Here is a 26,063-nt window from a genome sequence, read left to right as displayed (position 1 = left end):
CATCCACATTTTCATTCTTTTATACATCACTAAGGAGAAAGTAAATAGTTTGGCAGCTTAGATCATGGGATAGGGAGACAAGAGACCTCATTAATGCAGATATTTCAGGTTCAACAACAGCAGAAATAAGAAATTATGACTGCCCAGTTTGAGCCAACCAGAAAAATCTAAATCCAGACCATAGTCAGTGTAATGCTATAACATGATGGAAAACACAGCAATGACAGGAGGGCAGCAGAATCCCAGGCTACAGCAAGTGAGAAGAAGCCCAAGTGCAGCAGCTGTAGATGCAGGGAAAAAAAAAAAAAAAAAGGAAAAAAAAAAGCTGCTCACCTTCAGAAGACCTCAGGTAGGCAGGAGTCTCCAGCAAAAAGCTCTTCTCTCCACTGCCAGGCCTTAAATGAGGTCTGGAGGAGGTGGATCGTGGCTCCACCCCTTGCAGTCACTTAGGTACACTGTTTGCTTGCACCTGAGCTCCTTTGGGTTGGCCCTGCCTTCCCACCAGGTGCTCAATCACTGGTTCAAGCTGTGACTCAGCATTTAGCCTACAGCCGGGTACCTTACAAAGGAAAGAACAACATACAATGCATTTAATTTCCTGAGAACTGTGATAAAACTAAGATCGGAGCTCTGAGAAAAGAGCCTAATATATCACACTCAGTCCTACCAAGCACAACGTGTTCACTAGGTGTGTCATAGCTGATTGGGAAGGATGATCTCTTTAAAAAAACAAAAACAAAACAAAAAAACCCACAATTTTCTATTTTTATTCTTTTAAGTGTTCTTGTCTTCTTCAGTAGGGGCATTCATTGAGCCAAGTTATATTCAATTGTGCTGTATTATTTAGCAGAAGTGTTTGGGCTCTTTGTCAGCACCTGGCAACAGGACCACACTTTCACTTCTGCTTGGCTGACTCTACTGAGGGCAGAAAGGAGGGAGCAGCACTGCCAAGAGGGATAGCAAAAGCAGTGCAAACATTGCCTCTTTACAATGCTGTTTTCTTGCTGTTCTTTTCTAACAGCTTCTGCTCTAGTGGGTGAAAACTTCCCATAGAATCCTAGAATCACAGAATGGCTTGGGTTGGAAGAGACCTCAAAGATATCTAGTTCCAACCTCCTACCACGGGCAGCACCTTCCTCTGCTTTTTGTCTTTCTTCTGCCTTCAGTCTGTCTCTTTAATAACTTACTTTTCATGCACAGAGGAATCTGTGTGTGTGTGTGTGCATATGTATATATGTGTTCTTGTATAGGGGTACGTGTCTTCTGTGATTTGCACTGAAGGCGTATTGCTGCTCTCTCTGCAGGGCTCTTTTCTAAACCATGACATTCATTTGCTCCTGCTTGAAAATAACACCCAGCATTTTCTTAGCCCTTATTAAAACAGACCTAGTTGGAATGTTATTCTCAAAGGTAGGTGAGCTTACATTAAAAACATGGAAGTTTGGGCTCTGATGTGTTCACATGGCTGTAAGGTCTAATGATCTTACATCTGTCAGACATTGAGAATTTTATATAACGATAGTAAAAAAAATATATAAAATTATTATTTTCTGTAATCCTCAGCTAAGCAGGTCTTCAGGCTAGATGAAGTGGAATCTCTTCTCTTCATTCCTGTGTGTCAAAAGCTGGTTCAAAGGTATGGAATTCAAATTCAAATCAGTTATCTCCCCTAATTCTGCAGTAGCAAGTCCAGCAGGGGAGAAAGATTTGTCACCCCAAAATCTGTCCCTGTCTTCTGTACTCAGACATCAGAATAAATGAGAGCAATCCTTCCTCATTTCATCAGCAGAGACACCTTGGGTGGTTCATTTCACCCCAGTACCAACCTTTCAAACAGACCATAAGGTGAAATGATCCCACTGTAGCTCTGAAAACTGTGGGATCGGTAGAGGTCTTCAAATATAAATGACGGTTGCTCCGAAAGTAATGCCTTCTGTTTTATGATGTTAACCCACAATGTCAGAGGCAGATGTTCGTGGTATGGCAGTAGAGGTCGAACCTTCCCACCAGTGTTCCATTACATTTTGTTGCTGTGTGGCAGCAGAGGGGCAGTCTGACAAAATGGTGTCTGACATGGAAGTGCATATGGAGCAAAGACGTGTCATTGAATTCCTCCAAATGGAAACACTTGCAACCACTGACATTCATCAGAGCTCACTGAACATTTGTGGAGATCAAACAGTGGTTGTGAGCACGGTGAGGTGGTGGGAGGTGCGTTTCAGCAGTGGTGACAGCAACAGTGGTTCACCTCTGCTGATGCAGATTGTTACAAGCACAGCATGCAAGCTCTTGTTCATCTTGTTCATAGCTAATGGTGGTGACTATGCTGAAAAATTATGTTTTGTAGCTCTATCAAATAGTGTTATTGTGCTCTTTGTGTCTGTTGTAGTTTCCATGGAAATAAATAGGAGACATTACTTTTGAAGCTAACCTGAAATTGTCAGAATTCTGGCTCCCAAATGGAAGGTGCTTAGGGAGCCAGAATTCTGAGAATTTCATGTTGCAATACTGGTTTATCTTCCTTTGCAAAGTTTTGAGGTCAGTCTTCATTCTTTTGTGATTTCTTTCATGGGACAGCAAAGAAGGAAATTCTGGGGCAGGATCTTTGTAAACCCTTTGTAAAGGTGGTACATAATTACTGCTTTTCCTATTGCCCTGAACCTTAGGGTTCAAATGGGCAACACTGGTGTGTTTTGGTTGAGCATGTGCAGGTCAGAACTGATGAACCTGAGGCAGAGCAGGACAAAGCCTGAAGCAGAAGCGGGAGCCAGAAGAACCTTTTGGAGTGAAGCCCAGCTCTGCAAGCCGTGAGAACACTAGCACTGGCAGCATGATGGGCATGGGTGCTGACCCCTCCTTGTGACTCCAGCCCAGAGCTTTACATCGATTTTTAAAGCGTTTGAAAACACTGAAAGTCTCTCTGCACCTTGCTGCTAATGAGATTTCAATGTAAGATAAAAGGAACCGTGTCTAACCCAGATTAAACTTGCTGCTGAGTTATTTTTAGCTTACCTAAACTCTTTCAACCCTTTTGGTAAAGCTCATCAAAATTCATCTTTACTAAAAGGATGTAACTTCAAAGAAGTCTTATGCATTAAATGTCAACACACTTTACTCATTATAAATTACAGTATCATTAAATCTAACATGAGTTAAAATGAGGAAGATTTAATTTCATCACCTTTAAAATGAAGGCTTTGGAGCAAGGAAATAAACTTTGGGTTTAAAATTATTTCTTAAGGAAAAGTACAGAATCTTTATTTTACACTGCACCATGTTTGTATATAGTAACAAAGGCAAAAATCAAACCCTCTGCTATGCTGAAGATGTGGGAATAGCAACGTACCTCTGCTCATTTTGCAATCCTCTTTTTGGACATACTTGTAATTTAAATTATAGAAACTGAAGAGGTTCCTTTAAAACTGGTTGTCATGGTTATAAAATCCCGAAAGAAATGATGTGCGTCTGCATCTGCTGAGGGAAACATTTATAGTGTGATTTAGCAGGGAAAAAATAATAATAATAAAAAGCAACCACCCACCACAACCCATTTTCAGGCTTGCTTATTACATTGCTTGATAATAGTCCAACACCCGCCCTAAAAAAGCCTCAGAAAGGATTCTCACACATTTGTCACTGCATGGAGTTCATTAGCAAATATCACATGGTAAGGGGTCAGCTCTGTCAGGTTCTAACGGGCTGGGATTCTTCTGTTTGTTTGTCTTCTTTAGTCGTCTTTGTTTTAAGCAAGCTCATCTGGAAATGCAGAGTGTGCTAGACTGGCAGAGTATTTCTATTATCACGATTGGTATTGGTATCTTGGTTTTCCCGGAGGGTTGGCTTTGGTGGTGGCTTTTTTTTTTGTCTGATGGGTTTTTTTCTTTGTTTGTCTCTCTTTCTGCTACGGTTAGAAAGTTGTTTGGCAACACAAACTTGAAACTCAGGGTCAAAGTGGCCAGAACAAGAGTCTACATTTCTTGATGGAGCTCAAGAACATAAAGAAAATAAATAAAACAAAGAAGAAAGGGACAAGGAGTGGACTAGATGATCTTGTAGGTCCTTTCCAACCTTGTGATTCTATGATTCTATCATAAGGATAGGGAAATGAAAAAGATGAATAGGAAAAGGAAGATCAGCCTCCAAAAGGAAAATTGAGTCTTCTGTAAAACCACAACACCTCCATAAACTCTTACCAAGGTTTCCTGGACTGTTGAAGCTGTAGGTTTATTAGCAGTGAGTCTGCAGCAGGCCTGTTGTTGTTTCTTACAGGGATGCTACGGATGGTGCATGTCTAGGAAGCTATTGCTTGGCACTTTTCGTTTGTACTTAGAAAAGCTGTTTATATATGCAGCTAAAAAATTACAGTGTGCAAGACGGAGGTTGTGATTTTTAATCTCTAGAAGGAATGAGAAAGACAACGGGTGGATGATCCATTGGCTGGGGGAAATCACTGTGGCTCCTGGCTCCTCATCAAGTAAATACAAGAATAAGGAGGATGGGGGTGTTTTATATGAACAGTATGTTCTGTGTAATCAGACTGTGGACCAAAGATAGCATTCTAAGTGTCTGTATATACCCACTGATTCCTGACTTCTCTTGTTCAAAAACTGCTGCTGAAGATGGAACTTCAGTGTCCTGAGTATGAAGGAACACTTCTGAGAAAGTCCAGAAAACCACAATGGGCTGAGCTACTCCTAAAAGGCTGTGGGTATTTCCAGACTTCTCCCCCCAATGAAAACTGGTATGTAGAAATTATTACAGTATATGTTATTACAGCATACGTTATTATAGTAATGTAAAGTATCTGGATGAAAGAATCCAAGAAATGGGTTGAGAAGGACAGAATTATGTTTCTCCAGTTCTCTTGCCTCCCTTCATTCCATCTCAACACGTGGCTGGGATAAACATGATCTAGGTGGGTAGGTGGCTGTGCTGAGTCCATCTGGCCCTAAAGGTGGTCCCACTGGTCCATCAGTCTCTGAGGGATGCTGCCAAGCTGTGGTGTGGTGGAGTTGGGGCTTTTGGGTGTTACAACACCTATAGACATCCACAGCACCTCAAGTGCTGTGCAGTTTTGGACCTCTCACTAAAAGAAAGACATTGAGGCCCTGGAGCGTATCCAGAGAAGGGCAGTGAAACATGTCTAGTGAAGCACAAGTCTTAATGGGAGAGGCTGAGGGAAGTGGGTCGTTCAGCCTGGAGGAGGTTCAGGGAAGACTTTATTGCTCTCAACAACCCCCTGAAAAGGAAGCTGTGGCAAGGTGGGGGTTGGCTTCTGCTCCCAGGTAACAGCAGTAGAACAAGGGGGAATGGCCTCAAGTTGTGCCAGGGGAGGTTCAGGTTGGATATTACGAAACATTTCTTCTCCAAAGGAGTGGCAATGTGCTGGAACAGGCTGTCCAGGGAGTGGTGGAGTCACCATCTGTGGAGGTGTTCAAGAAGCATAGAGATATAGCACTGAGGGATGTGGCTTAGTGGACGTGGTGGGGATGGGTTGGAGTTGGGCTGGAGGAACTCAAGGGTCTTTTCTAACCTTAAGTATTCAATGGTTTTATGAAAAACAGATGAATGCAGCCAAATTCTCCTCCTGTGCAGAATAGCATCTGTGCTGCAGTCATAGATCTTGCACACTGATGTGCTATTCTTTGAGTACTGTTTATATGACTGATTTTTAATGTCCTCCTAATGTCTACTTGTAAGTAGATGACGATTGATTAATCCATCAAGTCTGTCCATCTACTTCTCATCTCTTCTTTTCTCGCCTGTGCTTTATTTATCGATCTAGCAATAACTTGATTCAGCCTATCTCCTTACCCAGCCTCTCTTCATTCCCCTGCTAATTACTGGCAAACGACTTGGCAGGCTCTCAGGGTCCTTCCACACAACGGGGCAGCTCCCACCTGCTGCCAGCTGCTGCTGCACTGCTCCACCCTGTCTTTGCCAGTAGAGCCCTGCTCTCTCCAGGGGACGACGACAGTCTGCCTGGCTGCAATCAGATTAATTTGGAAGTATGCTACTTTCCTGTAGAAAATGTCACAGAATTACAGAGGCAAGAGATGGAAGGGGTTTATTAAAGCAGCCAGCCTATCTTTCTGCCAATCAGTGGCACTTTCCAACAGTGCACACTTCAGGCTTTGTTCCAGTGATGTTTTAAAAATGCTCTGTGATGTGCTGCTGGCCCCTGCCCTAGAGGGCTCTTCAGAGCCTGCACCAGCCCATGTCAGGAGGATTTATAAAATCATAAAATCATTAAGGTTGGAAAAGACCACTCAGATCATCCAGTCCAACCCCAACCCACTGACCGTGTCCCTCAGTGCCACATCTACACACTTCATGAAAACTGCCAGGGGTGGTGACTCCACTGCATAGACCTTCCTGCTGGTGATTAAAGGAGGTGCTGAGCATAACGTTGGGACAGTGTCTGTGGAGCCAGGGAGCCCCTCTGGGGGGCAGCATGCTGCTTTTGTGAAGGAAGATCACCTTAATGCCTCCATGGCCATTTTTAAAACATTGCTGGAACAAAGTCAAGACTTTGTTTTGGCTTCTGCAGTGGAAAGAAAGCTCCTAAAAGAGAACATACTTGAATAAACTGAACCTTCATTGAGTTTGTTAAGAGCAGTTAGAGTGGAGGCAGTTTCCTCATCTGGCCTCCTCACCTTATCTCTCCCATCCAAACAGAGGAATCATAGAGTCATCAAGGCTGGAAAAGACCACTAAAATAATCTTGTCCAACCATCAACCCATCGTCACTGTGCCCAGTAAAGAAGAAGAGCTGATAGATGTGTGTTGCTGTGCCACCTTCCCTTGGGACCAATACTGAGGGTAGCAGAGAGCTCATTGGATACCACCTGCATTGGTCCAAACTGGTCAACCAAGGCAGCTCTGCAGCTGAACTAAGAGGCCTGTCAAGAACCAGGGCAGAACCAGCAGCAGAACTTAGCCAGCTCTTCATAACGTGCTCACAGAAAGCTTTCGCAGCTCCTCTAGAAGTAGTTTTTTTCATGTTTTGCAAATGGGACATTCATTGAGAATGATATTAATATGCAGATACTGTATGTGATGCTCTTGAAGGATCTGTGTTATGACACAGGAAAACACACGTTTGCATGGCATGGCTTACTAGGACACTAACAGTTTAAGGGTTTGGTCGTCTTAGGGCCTCTATTTCAGTACTGGGGACAAACTCTGTTTCAAGGCTTTCAATGAACTGGAAGTGATGTGTGTACTGTCCACCCTGAGGCACCTTTAGTAAAATCAGTCTCCATTTTGGGTCCCTCAGTTCACTGTCTGAATTTCAGTTGGGATAAACACAGGCCTTAGGGACCAGAATAGAAAAATGACTATTCAGATGTTGCCACTTTGGTGAAACCTCTACTTTCCACATCTGAGCTATGTGACCAGGTAAGCAAGAAACATGGCAAATGTGGCTACATAGAAATCACTGGCTGTGAGAGAGCGCTCATCAAGTTGGCCTCCAAAGTCACTAACTTCCATGGCATACCTCTCTTTATCCATTTACTAGGCTTGCACTAAGCACGCTCATACAGCTTTTGAAGCCTGGCACAATTTGTGCTCTGAAGTGAGCAGATGCTTTATTTTTATGCAGCAAACTTAACCACTGAAGGATTTCCAGCATTAAAGAACTTCCTCAATCTGTCTTCATTACTCTGCCTAACCAGAGGTGTAAGACGATCATTTTAGCTTCATGCTCTTCCAAATAACATCACTGTGGACAAATTATAAAACAAAATGTGTAAGAATTTGCCTATCAAAGTGTGCAGTGACGTGGGGAAGGAGCTGATCTGCACCAAATCTCCGTCTCTGTCCCTGTTGTCTCATACAGGTTGTTTATGGCTGGATCCTAAATTACTGGGAGTAACAGCCCTGGAGAATAAATCTTCAGCCCAGTGTGCTGAATGGTGCTGGTGCAAAGCAAATGAGATGTGCATATATATTACCTTGTTTTCCTGGCTTACAGGGCTTGCTTAGGCAGAGCTAATGCACACAGGTAAAGCAATCTGCAAGGCAGCATGGGCTCTGCAAGTAGATCTGCTCTCACCTCATCTCTGTGCAGCTCCGCTTCCAGCACAGCTCCCAGGGCTGGGAAGCACATCTTTGTCACTGTCCCAAACACTCACTTGGAAATGCTGCCACAATGACACTGCCAGCTCCCTGTGTAGCAAAAGCCAGCCTTAATGATGACAAAAGGCAAGCAGCAGGAGCAGGCTCTACCACCAGGCTTTCAGCAATGAAAATTACGGCCTCCCTCTCTATCCTTGCCATGAAGGCTGTAAGATGTCCTCTCTGTGCTTGGGTTGCCTCACTGCAGCTGAAAATCATAGAATCATAGTATCACTAGGGTTGGAAAAGACCACTGAGATCATTCAGACCAACCGCAAACCCACTTCCACCATGCCCACTGGCCATGTTCCTCAGTGTCACATCTCCACAGTCCTGGAACACCTCCAAGGGCAGTGATTCCATCACCTCCCTGGGCAACTGTGCCACTGCACGACCACTGTGTCAGAGACTGAGCTCAGCAAGTCAAGAGAAAGATAAAAGGTCAGAGATGGGTAGTTTTCATTATAAACAGAAAGCACTTTCTCCCCCAGAATACTGTCCCTATGGATGGTAGAGACTGTGGATGGGTAGATTCAGATGCCTTATCCTCAGACTGGATCCATTCAACTCTATCGGACATACTTCTCTCACGCACTGGTACCATCACAAAGCCCATAGGATCTGGGTCAAAGCCATGGCAGGGAACAGAAAAAACTCCACTGATTTCCACATGCTTTGTTTTCTGGGCCAAAGCGTAGAAGCAGCCATCGTTTCATGAACATGTCACCAACGCTGTGTGCAATAGAAGTGGCACCTCGGCACAGGGGAAACACTTCCACCTGTACCCATCCTCCCAATCTTCGTTTTTCATTTGGAGTGAAATGAACATAGGATTTCTTTTTGGAAGCAAAGTTATGCCTTTACACCAATCCAAATGGAACGCTTTATGAAAGGAAAGGCTATAAACAAATACTATCCATTTAGATAAAATATTCTCTCTTCCTCCTAATTTGCCACGGGAGTGGGGAAGAATTAAATGCTACAAAATGTTATGGATGAGATGGCTGTGCCTGGCTCAGCTTGATTTATTTCCTGTTGCCTTCAGGCTAGTGAGGGGGAAGGCCAAACGCTGTACCTATAGTTCTGTATTCAAGCTCTATTCTAACAATAGATCTGTGTGCTTCCCCACCCCCAAGCCTCCTAAAAATAAGATTATACTTTGCTCATTAATTCCAGCAAACTCTGTTCTGCTTTGGCCAGGAAAGCAGCAGCTCTCATGTCTGTGGTGCCAGATCTCATGAGAAGCAACAACACATGAACACAAGGTCAATAAAATGCACTTTTTATTCTGTATCAATGAAAATATAGCCACATGTAAATAAAGACGTGTGGAAAAAAAAAAAATCAAAGTTGATCCTCCCTGAAGAAGTACAGTTCATTGTGCTAAAACCCATAATCCTTTGGGTTAGAAACAGTTGTCTGCCAATGCTTTTAAAGTGACCCACATTTTCCTTGTTGTTGAAATTTAGCAAACAGAAAAGTGCAACAAGAAACTTTGCTACGGATTAACCAATGTGCATTGACCACACGTGGCAATGTCCAGGAATGACAGAACCATCACCTCCCACCACAGCGTCCCCACGGTCCCTCGTCGGCAGGCAGGCGAGTGGTCAAGGAGCGTCCATTCTGCGTGAGCTGATGGATGGGTCTCAGTGGAAGGATGGTCCTTCCTTCATGTCATTCATGATCGCTTTGTGAATTTCCGATATGGTAGCAGAGGTGCATTCCTTTTGTAGCTATTCAGTTTCAAATGCTTTATTTTTTTTGTGTGTTGTTTTTTTTTTTTTTTTTTTTCCTCTCCAGGTTTTTATAAGCTTCCTGCTGTCAAAATACAGTTCTTAATTGCTTTTGTAGAAATAATCCTGAAGGGCAGAGGCATTTAAAATCCTCCCAAATCCTCAGTATATTAACAGCAGCAAAAAAGATAGCTGGGCTGTTCAAAAATATCACCAGTAACACGAGTGCCGTCTGCATTGGCAAGTGTACAAACAGCAGTAAGTAGTAACAAAAGAAACATCATCTGAGCAATAACCCATTCCCTCCATTTCTCCCATGAAAAAAAAAAAAAAGTTTTCACAAAATATTTCTCCTCCCCTCAGTCCAGTGTCTATGAATCACGTACATTCAAAAGCTGCAGTTACTCTGTAGGCCAGTTTTTCCAAGATGAGCTTTTAAAACCAGTTGTTTTGCTCAATTTCTCTATAACAGGGTCACAAATGGGATTATCCGGGCGGTGCCTTTTCTGCTAACCGAACACCTTGAAATGTGAAAGCAAAACTAAGGACCTAAGGGTAAAAGGAGGTTTTAAAGCCCATTATGCTCCTCTGAACTAATCCTCCCTTGGGAAGAAAGTCCTGCTAATTTCAGTGGAACCACTCTCACAAACCAAGGATTAGCGTCACAGGATCAGCCCTGCTGGGTGCTCAGGGATGCTGAATGAGGTGTCACAGCGCGAGCACTGGGCTGGCAATGCACAGATCCCAGGTAAAGGGAAAACCCCACACCTTGGCCACACAGCGGCGTTACAGCAGGGAAGGAGATAGGAAGGAAGGATGGGGTGGGTGCTAAGCACAGACTACAGGTTTTGTAAGAGTGAGCTGGGGTGGTTGTAGGTTCAGCCTTTTGCCATGCAGATCAGTGGTATAGCGGTATAGCAGCTCCTGGCTCAGCTTAGAATCATTAAGATTGGAAAAGACCATAAGATCATCTCATCCAATGGTCAACCCATTGTCATCATGCCCACTAAGCCATGTCCGTGTTCTCAGTTGTCATTCAGGGGGAGGAGGAAGCCTAGGAACAAAACCTAGAAAGTTCTGATAGTAGTGAGGTGCTCTGTAATGACAGTGGTTGGAAAGTCTCCACCTGCCACCAATGGTGTGAATAGCCTGAGCGTGCTGTGCAGGGATGCCATAACCAGGCACCCCTGGGGAGCTGGGGCTGCACAGACAAAAGACCATGCCCAACCCTCTTCCTCCTTTCCTCCCGGTCACATTCCCCAGATTTTAATTCCTCTAAGAGCCCAGAATGACTTAGTTGTCTAAAGGTGAGTGGGAACTTGTAAGCATTTCAAAAGGATGGAGGATGCAGAGGTGGCACTCCATGGAGCTGGGAATTCACCCTTCAAAGCCTGGTTTGGGGAGGGGGCTACACTTCGTGAAGCCCTGTACAAGCTGCTCTACCGCTGCACAATGCTCTGCTCCTACTTCCTATGTGTCTGGAAGTGAAGAAACCCAAAAGGACTCAAAAATGGAGCACTATGGGCTGTGTCTGGGCCAGCAGCACTCAGTGTACAACCCTCTGCCTCTGTCACCGTCCCTCTCCATGGCAGCAATAATAACTTTATTTTTAACTGTTCTTCTCCCCAGAGAGTTTGCACAGCTGATGTACATATCTGGCTCGTATGAAGATATTCTAGACAGTCATGAATTTTCAGCAGTTAATTTGGATGGAGATTACTGACAATTCAGACACCGAGAATAAGTCATCTGGATTCAAATGTATATTAATTATAAAGTGCTCTTTCCCCTGATTGGTCCTGATTTTATGGAGATTTACCTAGCTGTCCCAAGCTTCAAACACATCCTCTACACTTCGCCTACATTTGGCATGCTTTTTGTAGGGCATGCAATCTTGGACACATCTACATTAGACAAGGGCTGGAAATTAAAATTCCAATACCACCAGTTCTTGGCTTTCAGAAAGCTCAGTCCACACCAGAAATCCGTCTTGGTGCCTCAGACCTGGGTGAGAGTTAGAGAAACTAGTGGAATAATAATTCCACTTGATAGGAATTCTTACACAGGATGCTCCAAGTCCGAAGGTATTTACCTTCCAAATGAAGAACAGTGTTTAGAAGATCTGCTGAGATCCCCTTACTGTACCACTGAGCCACTGGCTGGTGTTTAAGCAGGACATTAACAAATCAGCCCTAACTACAGCTCCTATTAGCGTATTATTTCTTCTGAACACAAATAGAAAAACAGATAATTGTCTCATTAGATCTGCTAGGGCAGCATAACTTATTAAATCTGCCTGTATCTACAAGCTAATAGGTAGCCTAATAACCTAGACAAGAGAAAAAAAAAGGAAAAAAGAAAATAAAGGAGTCCAGGAAGGAAGGAGAGGGGGAAAACAGGGAAAGAAGGGAGGGAAGGAGGGATGGAGGGAGGGAGAAATGAAGAGAAGGAGGGAGGGGGGGAGAGAAGAAGGAAGGAAGGAAGGGAGGAAGGGAGGAAAGAAGGGAGGAAGAAAGGAAGGAAGGGACATAAAATACTTTGCTTCAGATCACGCAGCTTTCAAACCACGTAGAATTGAGCACAATCTCCCCGGCTACAGATGCTGGTAAAAGTTCCAACCAGTTGTGGGCTTCTGTCATGCTTAACACCAGCAAATAGGTATGTAAAGTTTATGAGGCATATCACAGCCTAATGCATGTGCAAGGGGTTGCCACACGTCTCCCAAGAGTGCTAATGGGCTTTGGGCACATAAATGTGCAGGCAGACCTCGGAGCTTTAGTCAGCCACAAGTGTTATTTTTACTTCTGGGACACTGTCCTTAAAAATTCGGTGACCTCTCCACCTCCCCTGCACTCTCACAAGCTGCAGGTTTTCTGTTTGCTCTCACTTCCCTTACATGACCACAGACCTCTTGAAGAGCAAACGATCAACAACCAGCAACAAGCAACAAAGGGAACACACCTATCCAAAGAGAAAAATGAGAAACACTACAGCATGAGCTGTAGGAACAGCTTCGAGACTGTCAAACAAGCAACAAGGGAGACAGATAGATGTTAGTAGTGAAATTTGTCTGTGCTGGATAACAGTGCTAACTGTCGTGCTGGGGGAGATGTATTTTGTGTGCAAATTTGGTGGGAAAGCTAATCAGCCCATTCTGCACTGCACAGGCCTGAGTTCCCCTTGTCTGAGTAGAGGGATTTTATTGGGACAGCTGAAAGGTACATTTACAGAGTTGCTTTGCACTTTAGCACTAACGAGCTTTTTCATTGGTGTTAATAAATTCTGCCACTCGCATATTTAGCATTCCTCTGGCATTCATTGCCAGATAAATCCTTTATTGTCTTTCTGGTAGCTTGCCCAATTCCCACAAGGCAGATTTTAAAAACCCAAATCCTGCCTTATTGCTAGCTCCTGCCTCTCCCACTCAATAAATTGAATTTACCACTTGATAGAATTATGCAGTTGGCGGCACTCAGCCCTTCCCTTACGTAAAAAAATGTAGCTGGGAACTTACAGAGCACCAAGAGGCGGTAGTAAGAGCTGGCAGGTGCCATCTCATCCTTGCACCCGTGGTCCTTTCCTATCAGCCACATCATGGGAGCACCACAAAGAACAAAAATACACTTTTGCTCCTTGTTTCAGGAGAAAGACCTTCACACTGATGTATGGGTGATCCTAAAGGCATGAGCTCCAGAAGTTCAATGGTGGTTTTAGTATTCAAAAGACAGGTTTAAGCAACATGTTTAAGTTACATTTCAGCTCTGTAACTTTTAAGTACCACCTGACTGAGCTTCTCAATAACACCAGAACTCCTAATTATATCTAAAAAGAAAGAGAAAAAAAAGAAGCTGTGGCCAAACAGCTTTTGATGATATAAGTGAAGGCAGCGGTAATTAATCCTGCAGGGACACCAGAGGGATAATTAGAAGCAGAACACAAATTTTGTTTTGCTTTAGAAGAAAACTCCTTTTTTCATGAGAGTTTGGGCAAGACGCTCAATTTACAGTCTGAACTGTGACCTCAGGCTAATGGTCCCGAGAGTGGCCTCAAGTGCTCCATCATCCTGAAAGTGAAGTGTATGGCATTGCTGCTCCTTGCTGGCTTGCAAGAAGCCATGCACGTCTTCTCCTGACCAACCAACACAAAAAAAGACTTTTTGTTCTACAAAAACAACAGAGAAAAGAGGTGAAACAAATCAGGCAATTCTTCTGAAGCCAAGTCCAGGACAGGAAAGCACCTGAGCATCCCTGCATAACTCACAAGGAAATGATGAGCAGAGCCCTAGGGTCGGCTGGAGGAAATAAAGAGGACCTTTAAGAGCACTGCATGGCATCAGTTCAAAGTGCTGCCAGTGCTGAACTTCACCTAAGGTGTAACTGCAGGAGGGAAACAGAGAAGAGAGTCACCCGTGGCAGAGATTGGACTGAGCATGAAGCTAGTGCCTCATTTGAGTTCCGTTTCTCATTAGAAGCGTTCATTAAAAAACACCAACACTACAGTCCTCACCATCCCTATGGGACACTACAGTATTCAAGACTGCAAAGAAGCACCCGATATAAAACAAAAATTAAGGTTTGTTTAATAAAACAATGTACTGAGAATGGAAGGTTTGTCTTGGTGCACTTGATTTACTTGGAAACTCACTGCTAAGCCGTGGTTTGGAAAGGATTTTTTGAGTAACTTAGCAAGACAGCATGGACACACACGGAGTCGGTGTGTTTAGAAAAGCAGTTTTCCAGTTGAACCTAAAAGGGCCATGAGTAAACTTGGGATGAGCCTGTAATATCACACCAAGAGAACAGGGGATGAGCCTGGGAATGGGGTTGGAGCAGGCTCTAGAGATGTGCATGGGCCCCATAGATGCTGCCAGCCCCTATGGACCCTATGGACACTCCCAGCCTGTTTGAGCAATGGTGTCAACATGCCGACAATGAGAACAGAAGGCTGAATTCAGAGGAGTAAGAATAACGCATGGATCTCTGCCAGTGCAACACTGAAAATCAGCTCAAATGCTATTGATTTTTTTATGGCATTTCTAGACACCACAATCACTTTTCAATGGGCTGGGGAAGAGGCTGGAAGAGGGAGTGGGTGTTGCAGAATTATCTGTCTTAGTCCACTGCTTCCAGAAACTGCATGGTCACCAAGACACTTTTCTCAGCATTTGGCACTGAGTGTGGATGTTAGCTGATACCAAGTGAAGGCTTTAATTCATTTAAATGGTGTAGTTTCAGAACATGCCAAATTTCTCTGGTGTCTGCTTGATAAGTATCAGCTCTTAGAAACACTTTTTACCTTGAAAATTGACATCACATTCCTCAATACGTTTATATTGAAAACTGGAAGATACTGAGACATAACTGAGAACTCTCATATTTCACTTCCCATTTGTGCTACTTAAGCCTCCAGAAACACCAATGATACAAAAGCACAGCTCAGGCAGGACTGCTGGAATTCTTTGGTCCTGTTCAAAGTAGGGTCGGCTTCAAAGGCAGAGCCCATATGCTGTGATGATGCACAGCCCATAGAACTTTAGGAAACAGGACCCCGCCAGCTTCCAGATAAATAAATTACAAAGCACCAACAGCTACTATACAGAGACTAATAAAAAATAACTTCAGCAACGTGTGACCATTTGTGGACCCTCATTCTTTATATCCTTTCTTCCCTCTCTCCTCTCTCCCCATGCTGCACAATACAGAGCCAGGGCTCTGCTCAGTCTGGGCAATCACCTGATGGTCGGTCATTCTCTACTTTGGAAGCTCTCCAGCACAGATTTTCCCTGTGCTGGACATTTCCAAGACTGGGCCTCTTTCCACAGCACAACACAGCGCAGCTATGAGACTCCTGGCATTCTTAATGCCCCACGGCAGGCAAAGATTCCAAATAGATGGCAGCCTTACACTATCCAAAAAGTGATTGGTTATTCCCATCCACACCTTGCTGCTGCATGAGAGCATCACAATAGCCATATACCTGGGAAAATGAGGTTTTCCTGGAGCATCATACAAAGGTATTGGACTAAAAAGTTAAAAATCTGATTACCACTGGCCAAGAACCAAGCACCTGAGTCTTTTTAGGGAGCTGTCTTAGCAGCTTAGGAGCTGAACACTTTGTTTCTGGTTGCATGCTGAGACATTTCAATTTTCCCTGTATGAAAGTGCCTCTGTGATGGAAAGATGGTAAGTGGTTTCTTTTAGGGACACCTTTTCATACAAAGGGAATCAGGCTGGGAGCTTGAGTTATAGGCTGGATTCTGTTAACCTACCCTCCAGCAGTCTACAAATCAAGTGTCTCATCTGTACTCGTTACTCTACTGTAAGTGGTGAGAGACTGACACCTCTGGAGCACGATTTATTCCACCTGTCTGAAACACCTGACTCAAACGGGCCAGATCTGTCTCTACTGCAAATGGGCAGGTATATACACCTATGATGTGTCCATACGTCCTTGGCAGGCAGGCAGAAACATACACTTTGCCACTGATGACTGTGAATTGAATCTGCTCTGGACCAGATAGCTTACAGGCACGTCATTGGGGTGGCTGATCCCAAGCTAATAAGAAGTCCTTTTTATAGGGCTTTTAATTAAGGCTAATTGACATATTTATGGCAGACAGCCAGATACAGAGTTGGTGCACACCAACAGTCTCAGACTGTGGGCCAAGCAAGCTTACACCTCTGAGCAGAAAACCATGAGGAAATAATACTGCCCCAAGATGCCTGAATCCACCTGCCTTGCAACAGTAGGCAGATTAACATAACATAATAAATCAGTGTCATTTATTTACTATGGCCTGGACAAGCCCTTTTTGAATGGTTATATCTTCTGAGCATTCAAAATCAAAATAAGTCTTCTCGTCCCATAGCACAGCACAAGGTCAATTTTCTGTACTATTAAATGCACACTCAGGAACGATGATTTTATTTCGTTTGTCATTTGCTGGGTATCACAACGCTGATCTCTGCACAATATTCTTTGTGTCAGTATGAACATTTCTTGCTTGTCTGCCAGAAAAAGCAAGACATTTCTTTCCTCTTATCTGTTTTAGCTCCATTCAGCATTTTGCTTTAAGAATGTATTCTCTTTTGAAATGTGCCTCAACACATTAAAACCAATTTAAAAAATCAGAGATCATGTTAGTTGCTTGTATGAAAAAAAGTAAGGGGAAATGACAAAGCCTACTCTCAGATGTTGAGGTCTAGTGTGATCCAACCTTCCTTCCCTGTGGACACCATAGGAAGGTGCTCCGGTAGCACAGACATAGGCAAAGTGTGGGGCCATCCGGATCAAGGACTGCATCAACTCTTCTATTTCCCTCCTTAAATTCCCTAAAGGGAATCAGTGCAGACACACACATTCCAAGAGAAATGTAAACTACTGCTGTTTAACTCTCATAGCTCAGGATTGGAGTCACAGAGCACAGGGTACCATGATGAGATGCTTTTCTCCAAAGGAACCCCATTTCTTAAACACTCCCCATCAAGTACATTGTCAGCAAGACTATAAAGCACAACAGATCTATAGACTTGAAGATACATGTTAACACAAGCTTCTGCTACCAAAAAAGGATCAAATAAAGCCTTTAGATACAGCCTGCTAAAAACAACTGTAACAAAATCTGTAAAAACTCCCATCTGTAGGAAACTGCCATTTGAATGCGTTTCTTAAAAAACTGGGTATTGTTTTGATGGCTCTTCACTTAGGAAAAATATTTAACAAATTATCATCTGTCCAATTCTGACATCCAAAAAGATAGGTTTGGGTTTTCCAAACACTCCAAGAAAGCGTCCCGTCACTGCAATGCATCCCACTTCTTCCTCCTTGCTCCCAAACTGCACATTAAACCTTTGGCTTTTGTGGATTATTTCCTTCCAGTTCAGGATGTCTTTTTCCCCAGAAAGCCTCCAAGCTCTTTTATGAACACATCTGTTCTGTGACCCGTGCAAACGATGAAGTCTGCACGACAGTCTCAGTTACTTCCAGAGTGACTGCTCATTGCTTGCAAACAGTGCAACATTAATTCTGCAGCCAGCAGTTCTCTACAATTGTCCTGGAATCCAAAACACACTGTATGGTCCCATATGTTCATCAGATTCAAACTTCAGCTCACACCTGTGCAACAGGATTGCTTTCCACATGGTGGTGAATGAAGACTCAGTTTGGATCTAGCAATGAGCCCAAGCAATCAGTGCCAGCAGATTCAAATCCCTACAGTTGTGCTACTTCTGCAGAACAGGGAAAAGAAAAATCGGCAAAGCTTAAGTTTGTCACTTCCAGAGCCAGCTCTGCTCTAACCCCTGTCCCCTGGCAAAGACAAAAACACAGAAAACAGGACATACAGATACAAAATCAGAAGAACTGAGGGATGCTTCCCTTCTATATCTCCACTACAGTAGTTATTTTTTCAGCTAGTAGCCAGAAGTGCTGTTCTATCTCATATAGGTAATATGACACAAAAATGCTATCCGAAGTACTCTAGTTCATACGCCTTGGGAAGTGTTTACATGTTTTATTTCTATTCATACCTTATCCAGAAAGATAAAATCCACTTGTGTGTGGGTAAAATGCTTGGAACACATGGAGCACACTGCACGTGCTATGAACACCGCTACCAGACGTGGCAGGAACATCTGAACACGTATGCAGCTCTTACAGGAAAGGAAAGCATGCAGCTGAGAGCTCCCCGCATGCAGCACATGGCTGCTGGCATAGGTAGAAGGGACACGTGTGGTCCCTTATTGCATGAATACAGGTGGTTGCTTTGAGTCAAGCGTGAATGCAACACGGACTCATGCTTCTTGAACAGGAAGGGACGCTCCAGCCGGCAGTGTGCTGGATCACACCATGCACTGCCGTTAGCAGATGGGAAAGCTGAACAAGTGCCCTGGTAACAACTCCATGAAACAACACGTTATGCTCCAAAATGCTTCAGAACTCTACAGACCGTATTTTCAGCACAGCAGCAACTGGAGTTGAAGCTTCAGCTGCACCCCCAGCACACAGAGTCCATCTGCAGAGAGAGTTTCTGTTGCCTGTAAGACACCCATCACACTACTGACTGAGCAAGGCACCAGCCAGTTCCACTGAACTTGCAATAGACAACACTAGAATATCAGAGTCAAAGCAAAGTGACCCTGGAAATGCTGCATGTGTTTCAGGAACTTGCTATTTTACATTATTTATAGTGTTTTAACCAGTATAGTTGCACTTGCACTGCAATAGACATTCCAGACTCAAATAATTTTCAAGGTTAGATTAATCCTATTACATGATCTCTCATTGTACGGTGGCACAAAGTTACATCTGACTTGCAAGATAAACTGAAACAGAGATCCCTTTGCATGCCATGCAGTTCTAGCTAGAGTTAATATCAGTTACAGAGAAACAGAAAAAGTCCTTCACAAAGGCAGAGGAATGCCATTAAGGCCAAAGCTTTCTAACAGAGTCATCCCTACCACCCCGCTGGCTCTTTCAGGGCATAGTCATGCATGCAAGGAACTTGACCCAACCCCAGCCCAGGCAGCCACGTGGCTCAGCTATTGACTGGGCAGTTCTGGGCAGAGGGAGGTAAACTGCCGTGTGTCTGGCTGAGTCACAACTTCAGCCAGGCAACAACAGCCACATCTTCAAAACTTGGCACTTAAGCTGTACCCCCCAAGGTCTGTGCATGCTCCAGCAGCCTGCAGCAACCCCGTAACTCCTGAACGCTGCAACCCCACAACTCTGTCAGAGTACCGGGGGAAGGTTTAGAGCAGGGCTCTGAAAGTGCTGCTGTTCTGCGAGTGCAGATTGTCTCTGCTGACCAAAGGGTGGCTGCAGATTTGTACTTGTGTCAGAGGAACAGCTGCAAAATACAGCTGCCCTTTTTGACAATGGCACCTGCAGCTGCAGAAAGCATGATTAGCAAGCAGGCTAGCACCAGCCTTTGGGAAGAGCTGTCCCTTTCAGTGATTTCAGTTTTTCTTTTCTTCTTTCTATAATTTCCTGAAGAAAGAGACTGAAAGAGAGGCAGAAATGGGCCAGAAAGGAATAACAAAAGAGAAAGATCAATGTCATCCTTCCATGAGCTGACATAAGAGAAGCAATGGCTTCTTTGGCTTTTTTAGGATCTTTCTGTAGCTTATGGGTTTGGATTTCACAGTAGGAGATATGATGACCCAAAGATACAGGTTCCTAACTGCCACTACTACAGATGTTGTTGGTTGGTTGCTTGCTTTTTGTTGTCTTTGGATTTTTTTGGTTTCTCAAGAAGTCATCTAGTTCAAATTAGTTTCCTAATGCGAAGTAAAATATCTGGTAAGGATGCCCACTGATTATAAACATGCCTTTTATTTACCTGATTGATAAACATGCCTTGTGGCTGGTTCATATGTTTTTCTCCAGGCACTTCTGAAAACATGGGACTTTCATGCGAGAGGCCACTGAAGTGTGGTAGAGACGTCCTTCTCTGAAAGAGCCACTGCCCTCTGCTATGCTACCAGTAGCTCTGCCATGATGGCCTTCTCTGCTGTCAGTAGTGTCTGCCTGAATTCTCATGCAGTGCAAAGAGGCAAAAAAACCCTCACCATGCCTGAGTCCAAGAGCTCAGCCCCCAGTAGCAGAAAAAACATAGTCAAATGCAAAAGCATGCCCTGCAAAGCCATCACAAAGGGCAGTGCATCAGCCTAAGTGGCAGAGGTGGAATCTGAGCACAGATCAAGAATGGGAGATGTTGATGGGAGCCAGCCAAGAGGAAGGTGAGAGCACCTAAGACAGACCTACTGGCCTTAATATGCCTAACAACTGGTGGTGTGGGTGCAGAGAGCTCACGCTCAAATCTTAACATCCCATCCACCAAAACCTTCATCAAGTCCAAGGCAAGAAGGACTTATTCCCCACACCACACCCACCACTCGCCCACCCCAACATCATCCGAGTGCCTCAGGCTAAAGGGAATTTCACCGTCACCATTTTCCATCCTGGCTGTTGATTTTCTCTCTTTCTCAAAGGTAGCTTCAGATGGATAAACAGCCTCAGAAAAGAGAGTGTAGGGGGATTCACTGCAGCCTTTTAACTTCCAGCTCCCAAATCTGCTCCCGAGGCTCCCAAGCAGCTGAAGCATGACTGCTTTCTCCCTTGCCAGACCTCATTCAAAGTCGTTTTGCCGGAGGCAATGAAGAGGACAGAGGGAGAGCAACCTCAGAAAAACGGGACATCCTAATGAAGATACTGACAGAAGCGGACACCATCGCTAAGTGCTGCAAAGAGAATCTACATAATGTCACTCTAACGGTTCAGTAAAAACTGCATCAATAAAAGGAGGCTTTTCAGAAAGATGTTACCCCCAGATAGACAGGGTGTGCAGCTGAGAGAGCTTCTGTTTGCTGCATTTCATTACATATATCACCATTACTATGTCTTACTTACGATGTTAAAAGAGCAGGAGGATACTTGAAAGAGAAGGCCGTGCATGCACAACATCCACAAATAAATTCCAGTGATCTACTTCAGCACCCAACATGGTGCCCTTCCCTGGCAACTGAGCTGAGCCCACCCTTTAGGAGGAGTAGGGGGACTTATTACCAAATATACAGTATATTGTAATGGAATGATACCAGGAAATGGTACTACTTGAAGTCTGAACGTGTCCTCCGTGTCATATTAACCTACTGCCTAACTTGGCAGAAAAGACAGTGAGGAAGTAAAAGCTCAATTCACCCAGCCTGAGATCAAAACTGTCATGGCAATATTGGCAGGTTAGACCCTGATTCTTTAAATAGTACATTGCCTTTGTTAAACAAAAGTCATTCTTTTATTACATAATAGAGATTATAAATAAATGTAAAGTGTGCATGCAGTCAACTGCATATTATACAAGCAATATCTATGTTAATAATTGTTTTCTTTGGCAGGCCAGAATCCAGCTGGACATGCAATATTTACATATCAAAATCCTTGGTGTGTTCAAGTCATATTGGATGCAAGTGAAAATATATATGTATATATATTTACCTTATACACACACCTATATATGTATAAAGGTATATATACACCTCTGCATATATACTGTATACATATATACACATAGGTATATGCTAAAAGTGGATTTCATCTTTTTCTGATTCAGGTGATGCAGGCCTTGAAACACTAAAAATATCCTGGCAAGGTATCTGGGGTGGCCGCTGGGGTGATAAATGGGATGTGGGGGAAGAGACCTGGGGTACGTTCTTTTCAGACAATATCTTTAAAATTTCTGCCACCTGCTTCTCAAGGGCAGCCATCCTGCTGCTTAGCAGCTGGATATCTTCTTTGAGTTCATGCTTGACTTCCTGCAGCGTGGTTTGTAAGGCCTGCTCAGGAATAGGGTAGAAGGGATGCCTAGCATCAGCCTGAATGGGGCTGTGCTCCAGGGGGCTGCGAGTCTCACCGGCTTTATCCAAGCGAAGGTCACTTTTTGTTATTCCACTGTCACAAGAGTCTGTTTTCCTCAGTGGGTTTTTATTTACACCGTTCTCTGAGTCATTGCACTTGGGGTCCTCAGAGAGCAATCCCATCGACTCAGCTTTCGTGACGTTGTTCCAGTCTTCCTTCTTCTCCTCATGGGTCCCCATTGTGTTCTTCAGTCGAAGCCACCCCTTCCCATTTCCATTTTTCATCCTCATGGGGCTGTTCACCTTGAGACACTTTTGATCTCCATTCCCATTGGGCTTGAGCTCCATTGCATCCCTGTTGTTCTGCTTCACCGCCTCACTGGTTTTCACGTAAGCCAGGGACGTCTGGATGGGGGTGATCTGAGACACGGTGACCACACTGGTGCCCGTGATGGAGGCCCCATTCTGCACGCTCCGACTTTCCACCTGAAGCTGGTTCCTTTCTGGGTCGATGTGGGTTGAGCCTTGATTCCGCATCTCCTTTTGCTGCTTGAACTTCTGAAAGAGTTTCCGCACAGGGTGATCCACAGGAATGCTCAGGGTCACCTCGTTCTTCTGGCGCATGCGCTCCTCTTCTTCCTTCTTGACATCGCTGATCTTCCTGAAGATGATCTACAGGGGACAAGCCCAAACAGTCAGTACCCACAGGACACCAAACACAACAGTGCAGCACAAGATAAGGGGCAGATGGGGAAACAGCATGATCCTAACTGGGGAAAGATATTTCTCCTTCCTTTCTATCTCAGTTTCTTATAGTGAATTACAATGGTGCTGATCAAGGGTGGTGGCACACTGGAACAGGCTGTGCAAGGAGGCTGTGGTTGCCCCATCCCTGGAGGCACTCAAGGCCAGGCTGGATGTGGCTCTGGGCAGCCTGGTCTGCTGGTTGGTGACCTTGCACATAGCAGGGGGGTTAAAACTCGATGAGCATTGTGGTCCTTTTCAACCCAGGCCATTCTATGATTCTATGATCAAAGCATAGTAACCTCAGATAGGTGCTACTGCATAGACATACACACGTGCACACACCATCTTTAAGGTATAGATTAAAAGTAAATTTCACCTGTATTTTTGATGCAGAAGATATAGCCCTGAAGAACTAAAAATACCATGATGTCAGGAGGAAAGACACTGAACGAAGGGAAGAAAGAAAGCAAACAAGAACCTGAATGCAGAGATCTACACCTATCCATTACACTCACACTTATACCTGCTCTGTTGCCCTCTTTAGTGCAGATCAAAAGGAAATGGTAATTCAGCAGAGACTACACAGCCATAAGCATAACTCTGTAAGTACACCCTTTCAAAGACTGGAACATCCAAACGTGTGCACTACTTCTTAGCTCTCCTTCTTGCTACTGATGTGGCAGTGGCCAGAGGGTGCAATTAGGCTCCCCATGTGCCGTGTCACATGGCTTCACACAGCAGCACAGTGGTTTACGTGTCTAACATGTGTGGGTGTCCCAGGAGCACCGTAATGGGGCTGTGTGATTCTAACACCCAGCAATATCCACTGTCTCATGATGCTGTATCGCTCGGAGGAGGAAGGCATTTAGCGCTGCAGTTGTTTCACCCTGCAGCATCGCTCTGTAGCAAAAGGAATGTGAGCACATGGAAGGACCCAAAGAATTGCCACCTCAACCCTTCATATTGATTCTATGCTTGTTACTCATAAGTGAAGCCACATTTTCTGACTGCTGCTCTGCACCATGCTGTGCCAGGCCATGTGCCTTGGAAACATCAGAAGAGAGGAAACATCCTCTAAGATGCCTGCAGGTGGATGGGGATCCTGCAGGGCTGGCAGTGCTCCCATACCCCACGCACCAGTTAGTATGGGGCTGGGAAGGCATTGAGATTCCACCCTGCCACTTGTTTACAAAGACCAGAGCCAACAACAGAAAAGGAGAAATAACAGCATCATTTTTTTTTAATTTCCTCTCCAAACACTTTCATTTCACTGAAAACTTTTCTTCCCCTGCAACCTGCCTTTGTATTTTTTTTCCATTACTTGCTTTTCTCTTCTCTGTTGAAAACTTCTCTAGCCAGAGGTTATCTCCTTGTACAGAATATAATTACCCGTGACTGCTGCTGCTGCCTTCTGCAGAAGAAAAGCCAAAACTTTGCTAATTTGACACTGTCTGTACTTCTCACTCCTGAAGCGGGCTCTTCCAAAAGCCAGGAAGTTACTGTTTTTTTCTATGTCAGAGATTCAACCCTGAAGCATTGAGCCAGATATCACTGGGATGAGCTTAGTCCAGCAGCACGGGGTCAGCAGCACAGTGCTACAGTGCCTTGGCACGGGGAAGCTCAACATGGCCATGCTATGGGGATGGGTGGCAGTGATTCAGTCTTAATAGGGACTATTGCCGGAACAAGTAAAAGAAAATAAAGATATGGAGGCAAAGAACTGGGGAAAAAAAAATATCTAGGATGTGAATTCTAATAGTAATGGTTATTTTGCAGTAACAGAGTTAGCCATATTAGGAATGCTTTCACATGGTTGGATTTAATCCACTTCCACAGTGGTTAAACTGAAGTCACATCCAGATCAAATGTGTTTACACAGCGACTTAATTCCATTAATGTCTAACAACTAATGCTAGCTCTTTTTATCCATAAATAAGCACAGAAAAACACCTCCTGCTGACATTCCTCAGTGATTTGAGTGAGGCTTATTTTCAAACCTTAGATTGGATGAGCTATTTCAGTTGTCCCTGACCCTTTTCAGAAAGGTTACGCTCAGGCCTGTCGAAACATATATCCCAGGAACAGGCACAAACCCCAAAGGAATTAATCAGCAGAAACTGAATTAACTGTGAGCAGAGCACATCTTGAGGAGTTAAGAGCCACGCTCGGGTCTCCTGGCAAGTGCTAAATTCAGTAAATGTGACAGGGATTCAGTGTAAGACTTCATTTCCTTTATGGATGGGACTGGGAAAGACCATCCCATGCAACACCAATCCCGCTTCATGAGACCGAGTTCCCATTTTTCTTTCTTTTAATTATTTTAGAAAGGAGAGGAATGGGGACTACATTAGTTATTGAGCTGTCGAAGGTTAAGCAAAAGTGAACTGATGGCCAGCCCTGAGAACTGAGGTGTTTGGGTTATCTATGAGGCAGGCATGGAGGAGACAACAATTACTTGGGTGCTCCATTTGTTCTTAACTCCCACCTCCCTTTCCTGCACACTGCACTGAGAGGTAACTCACCATGTTAGTGACCCCAACCCACCACCACTTCCAAAGCGACCTTCACAAGTCCTCTTGTTCCATTTACTGTGGAATTAGTTGGTAAATCTATGAACTTTTCAGATGTTTCGAAACACACCCTTTTTATTCTGTCCTTTTTTGTACCGGTAATGTGAAAATCATCCCTCCACAACCTTGTTTGATTTGCAGAGACCTCTCAGTAAGTGATTCCAAGGGCATGAATGAATTTAAGTGACCGAATTAATTGATCTTGAAGAACTGCAGTATGTTCATGAAAGTGGCAAATATTGGACCACGGATCATTGTGTCCCGTTCCCAGAATGTCTCACTGCTGTTTCAGAGGTGCACAATACATGACATTTCACAGATACCTAAAACAAAAGGGCAGCCAGTTGTCATGGTGACGAATACAGTGGGTGTGCAAGGAGGGAGGCAGAGGGGAAGCCATATGAGGCCGTTGATGCAAAGATTTTCCCAGTGATTAATATAGTCTGGGTACCCGGACTGAGATGCCCTACAACTGTGCCCAATTTACAAGGGAGGCTGAAGTCCTCTGTCCTAGGAGAATTGCCTGACTCAGCTCC

At 44.2% G+C, this 26,063-nt stretch overlaps 1 protein-coding gene across 1 annotated transcript in view; it reads right to left on the bottom strand.

Annotated features, from left to right (window-relative positions):
• Nucleotides 1–9,387: 9,387 nt before the first annotated feature.
• KCNH5 (potassium voltage-gated channel subfamily H member 5) overlaps nt 9,388–26,063 on the bottom strand; it is a 155,049-nt gene continuing 138,373 nt past the window's right edge. The window contains exon 11 of the mRNA XM_421414.7: nt 9,388–22,882. Coding sequence (XP_421414.3) covers nt 21,935–22,882 — 948 coding nt within the window. The 3' untranslated portion in view covers nt 9,388–21,934. The remainder of the gene's footprint in view (nt 22,883–26,063) is intronic.

This window comes from Gallus gallus, chromosome 5, assembly GCF_016699485.2.
Source record: "Gallus gallus isolate bGalGal1 chromosome 5, bGalGal1.mat.broiler.GRCg7b, whole genome shotgun sequence".
Lineage (NCBI taxonomy): Eukaryota > Metazoa > Chordata > Aves > Galliformes > Phasianidae > Gallus > Gallus gallus.
This window is presented reverse-complemented; position numbering and strand designations above follow the sequence as displayed.